This window comes from Asparagus officinalis, chromosome 8 (genome assembly GCF_001876935.1).
Source record: "Asparagus officinalis chromosome 8, Aspof.V1, whole genome shotgun sequence".
Lineage (NCBI taxonomy): Eukaryota > Viridiplantae > Streptophyta > Magnoliopsida > Asparagales > Asparagaceae > Asparagus > Asparagus officinalis.
In genome coordinates this window covers 129426272-129431894 of record NC_033801.1, presented here as the reverse complement: position 1 = coordinate 129431894, position 5623 = coordinate 129426272, and the positions used below count along the sequence as shown (strand labels likewise).

Below are 5623 nucleotides of genomic sequence, written 5' to 3'. Positions count from 1 at the left end.
TGCTGTGTTTAGAGGTCTAGTTTTAGCTGTTTAAGCTGATTTATTATACTCACGGATGGACGTTGAATTGCTGATGTACTTAGAACAGGGATTTTGCTAAAATGATGCCTTGAATCTTTTAAATGGGCTTTTCTTCCTTCTGTTATTAATCTATTATTTTTATTATTATCTGGTGCGGTTTGCGATTGCATTGGTTAATTTGTTGGTTTTATATTGTTATACAAAAAGGCTAAACTAACGGATTGGACTATAGTAAAATGATAACGCTCTTTTGTTAATAGGGCGTAAAAAATTGTTGTCGGCTGCAACTTTTTCTATAAAAGCAAACGCCCTAACCAATAAGACTTGCTCGAGTTGGCTTTTGGGTTTTGTTTGATCAGGCCAAGGGCCCGACCGTCATCATCCCCTCCGCCCTCCACAGATGTCGGTGAACGGCTACAGTTTTCAGTCGCTGTTATCGCAGCAGATAGTTTGATCAGGCCAAGGGCCCGACCGTCATCTTCTGTAATACTCTTATACCTTAAAGGAAGACGGTAAACACAACAGTCACTCTTGGACTTACTCAGCTAACCATCATGAGAGTACAAATCCTGCGTGATAATATTTGCGAGCTATTGATATGAAAGCAGCGAAGGCATCCCAAGTGCATAATTTCTCTGTACTCTTGTCTTTGCGAGGAAACATTAGCAAATGAGCATGAATACACATCTGAAACCAGGAAAGGAGAAAACGTCGAGGGAGCTAATGAAGAGAATAGATCGCCTGGTTGATCTAATCATCCCTTATAATACCACTCCACGGAAGAAATTATCTTATATAAGCTCCACAGTTCACCATGCTAAGCTCTTTCATGTAGGTTTACATATAACTAGTCTAGATACTTTCTACACTTCCAAACTATAACACCACACAAGAACGCAAGTTTTGAACATCAGATGATCAAAACTGAAGAGAAAACTGCTCGGTCGCTGAAGTATGAAACAACATTGATAATTTGAAGACCAAACAACATTGATAATTTGAAGACCTTTACCGCATTCTATATCCTGTAAGGGGGAGGGTACACCTTGTAGCATAACTACCATATCACAGCCACACTCTAATCAGAATGTAACATTCAGAATCCAAGCTAGAATACCATAATAATTCTTTTACTACTATCTCAAGGTATGTAGAGCATGAGAAATATGAAACATCAACTTGGATGATACATCATGAGATTTTTTTAGTCCATTTCTTGGGAACATTTGCGCACATACGAAATGATGCTAAGTAACGCTATCAGGACTCAGGAGTCAGTCATGTAGTGCAAGAAGATTCACATACTACTCTACACAAAATCAATGCTGAATCTAGATGAGAGACTGAATGTTATAATGAATAAAGTGAATGTTGAAACTGAACTTGTTATCCTCTCTCTCTCTCTCTCTCTCTCTCTCTCTCTCTCTCTCATATTCACCTATTTTCTGACTTGTTTTCTTCTATGTTCACATCTAGATTGTTTTCTTCTCCATTCACATCTAGATTGTTTCTTCTCCGTTCACATCTAGATGCAAGCTAATAATCCCCTTTAATCCCAATAATTCTCAACTTAAAAACCCCAAACATCACCTGTGGAATCTAGCAATTGTTACATTAGAAGCCCAAAACTTTGAAGAAAATAAGGATCTATGAAAACTGGATCCTACAAATAATAACTCACATCCATAAAACATCAGTACTAGCATCCTTCATCTCCACAGCACAAACACAAACACATGCACATGCGCGCGTGCACAGAAGGCCTACAAAATGTCAATCATGTTAAATAGCTTAATGAAACGAGATTCATAAGCAAGGGGGATGACTTTTAAGAGAAAATCAGCAATTTCCGTAAACCTAAAAAATTGAGACAAATAGCAGTTTAATGTGCAGTTTTTGTCCATTCCCTGCAATCAATGAACCTCCAATTCTTCCTTTGTGTCCTCATAAGCATCAACATTGATCAGCCCACTAAGTCCAAGGATATACCACCTATTCCTCTTCCACCAATAATGGCTCTTATGACAACTCAAATACTAGACGCTAGTTTACTTTAAGATATACAACTATATGATTAAGAGTTGAGCTTATGCTTAAAAGGGGGTATGTCTGTCATTAATATAAATGGAAAAATTGGTAGTTGGATTATGTTCAAAAGAGGAGTACGTCAAGATGATCCTTTATCTCCTCTTTTGTTTGTTTTGGCAGCTGATTCTTTCCACCAGAATGTTGAATTTAGTAGCTAAGGCTTCTCTTATTGAAGGATTGGGTCCTAACAGTATGAGTCAGAAAGTTTGTTGCCTTCAATATGCGGATTATACTCTGATTTTTTGTAAAAACAAAATAGAACAGCTGACAATTCTAAAATTAATTTTATATTGCTTTGAATCAGCATCTGGTTTAAAAATAAACTTTAATAAGAGTTTGCTTATTGCTCTTGAGGATAATGAGGTTTTGCAACATAATTTGGCTGGTATGTTGAATTGTAAAAGTGGAAGCCTATTACATATCTTGGAGTTCCTTTGAGACCTGAAAAATTAAAAAAAGAAGATTAGTCTCATTTAATTGAGAAGTTTGAGAGAAGATTAGCTTTATAGAAGAGAAAATCTTTATCAAGAGGAGGAAGATTAGTGTTAGTTAATGCAGTTCTTTCTTCCATGCCAATTTTCTGGATGTCATTCTTTTTACTTCCTGTGTGGCTTATTGATAAAATTGACACAATGAGAAGAAGATTTCTGCGGACTGGTTCTTTGGAACATAAGAATTCTTCTAATTTGGTTAAATGGGAAGATGTGTGTAGATCTAAAAAGTTTGGTGGCTTGGGTATAATAAATATGAAAATTATGAATAAAGCTTTGTTGGGGAAGTGGATTTGGAAGTGGTTTGATAATAAGATGGATCTGTGGAAACAAATAAGTTTTTACAAATATTTTGAGAATAAAAAGGAAGTGGTTTGATAATAAGATGGATCTGTGGAAACAAATAAGTTTTTACAAATATTTTGAGAATAAAAATTGGACAGAATACTTTTATTCTGGATCTGTGGAAACAAATAAGTTTTTACAAATATTTTGAGAATAAAAATTGGACAGAATACTTTTATTCTGATAGAAGATTCTTATCACATTTCTGGAAGAATTTTTTTGTTAATGCTGAAAGCTTTTTGTGCAGTACTCGTGTAGAAGTGGGGAATGGAAATCAAACTCTATTTTGGCTTGACAAATGGACATGTGCAAATACACTGGCTTCTATGTTTCCTTTTCTTTTTAATATTGCATCTTCCCCTTTTGCTTCTATTAGCAGTTTGAGAAAAAAGATAAATAATGAATGGATTTGGGATATTCAATTTCAAAGGCAGTTGACTGGAAATTTGGTTTTCCAATATGTTAATACGTTGAACAATATGATGCTTGCTAATTTTGTACACAGGGAGGACAAGAGAATTTGGATTTGGGAAGCAAAAGGCAAGTTTACTGTTAAATTTTTTTTTTATCAATTTCTTATTAATGGAGGTTTAAGATATGATTGCACAAATCTTTGGAAACCCCCTGTTCCTTTAAAGGTGAAATTTCTGGTCTGGTTGGCTTTAAGGCATGGATTAAACACAAAAAAAAAAAAAATTGGAAAAGAAAGGGGTTCATATGGATTTGATGTGTTGCTTTTGTTCCAAAGAAGAGGAAAACCATCTTCATCTTTTTGGAAAATGTGAGTTTGTATATTCAATATGGAGATCTATTCAATATAAATTGAAAATAAAAAAGATTTTACTTTGTATTCTTTAAAAGAAATTTGGAATACTTGGACTAAGGAGGAGAATGACAGTTGGAATATTGAAAGAGATGTGATTATTTGTTCTCTTATTTGGTGTATTTGGCAGGAAAAAATGATAGTATTTTTTCAAATAAGAGGATGAGATCACTTGAGTTTTTGGGCAAAATTTTGACTTTTGCGAAATTTTGGATAGGTTCACAGATGGTATCTGATCGTGCAGCTAGATTGCAAGAGAGGAGGAGGAAAAGGAAAAGGATTTTTGCTGCAAATGCCAGAATTCCTGTACCTGTTGTACCTGCTGCTGGGAGTGCGGTAGATACGGTGATTTTGCTGGAATGAAGGCTAATCCTGGAAAAGTGAATTTGTTTTGTTGTTTAAATATGAAAACTTTGTATAAGTGTTGGTTTTATGCTACATTTTATGTTTTATGCTACATTTTATGCTATGCTGTTGATAAATGATAGCAGGGGAGGGGAACTGGGGCAGTTTATTGTAAATCATAGCTGATTTAGTGTACACATTCTTGGTTGGGGATGTGTATTATTTTGTAAAAAAATTTGTTTAATTTAGCTAACTGGATTACTATTTTGGTAATCCATCCTTTTTCTCAAAAAAAAAGATTAAGAGTTGAGCTTTAGTAATACCATTAATCAATTTGCACTTAACGCTAGCATCAACCAGTACACCCATTCCTCCCGCAACAACTACAAAGTATTTGATCATAAGCATCAATAATTCCCGGTAATCCAGCAAAGCCCAAACAAGTGATATAGTACTAAAGCATCCAATAATAGCTCATATGCGAAACATTCGAACACATAATAGTTTACAAGATTTAGCGATAACATTATGAGCTCAATTACGCCACCAACCAATTCAAGCTCAAGGTATATACTCACGTTTTGATACAATACCATGACATAAAAAAGCAAATAACAACATAGCATATAAAGCAAATAGAACTTACTCCACAATCTGCATTACTTCCTCTCCTCCCGCTTTCGATGCTTGCTTTTCTCATCTGACTGCTTCTTCCTCCTTGCCGTAGTCTCATCGGATTCACTACTACCCAAATCGCTCTTCCTATGTCGCCCATGCCTTCGTTTATGCCTCCTACGCCTATCTCTCTCGTCCTCCGACCCCTCATCAGAATCATCATCATCATCCTCCCTCCTCCGATGATGACTCCTCCTCCGCCTCTTCTCCTTCCTGCTCTTCCTTCGATCCTCCTCATCCTCATCCGAACTTGAATCCCTACGCCTCCTCCTCCTATCTTTCCTATCCTCACTCTTCGACTTCTTCTCACCTCTCCTCTTCGACCTGCCCCTCCTCCTCTCCTCCACCTCCTTCACCTCCGCCCTCTTCTTCCCCCTCTTCCCGCCGAGCCTCTCCGCAATGATCCTCTCCATCTCCGGATCCTCGTCCGAATCCTCGCTATCGCTCTCCTCCTCATCCTCGCTCTCGCTCTCACTCCCCTCCTTCCTCTTCTTGATCTTATCAAACATCGCGTTCGCCCTCTCGATCGCTCCCTCATCCTTCTCCACATCCTCCTTCACGCTGAGGAAATTTCGACACTGGAACGTCAAGTGGCCGACCCGGCCGCACTTCTTGCAGGCGCCACGTGTCTCGTCGGCGTTGGATCCGGTGATGCGAGCGAGGGCGAGGAGCCCCTGGAAGCTGGCGTAGGCGTTGTCGGATCCGGGTTCGCCGTCATCGGCGGCGATGTTCGGATCGGATTTCGAGGAGTTCGGATCTTTGTCTTTCGTGGAGGGAGCGTAGGGATCGTACCCGATGGCGCTTTGCCAGATCCCGTGGGTTTGGAGGGCGGCGC

The 5623-nt window shown here is 38.2% G+C and overlaps 1 protein-coding gene across 1 annotated transcript; it reads right to left on the bottom strand.

The window, feature by feature from the left end:
* Positions 2388-5430, bottom strand: LOC109820673 (CAX-interacting protein 4-like). The gene is made up of 2 exons (XM_020386853.1): positions 4760-5430; positions 2388-2550 (listed from the first exon to the last, which is right to left on the bottom strand). The coding sequence occupies exon 1, from the start codon at positions 5295-5297 to the stop codon at positions 4773-4775; it is 525 nt and encodes a 174-aa protein (XP_020242442.1). The 5' UTR covers positions 5298-5430; the 3' UTR covers positions 2388-2550; positions 4760-4772.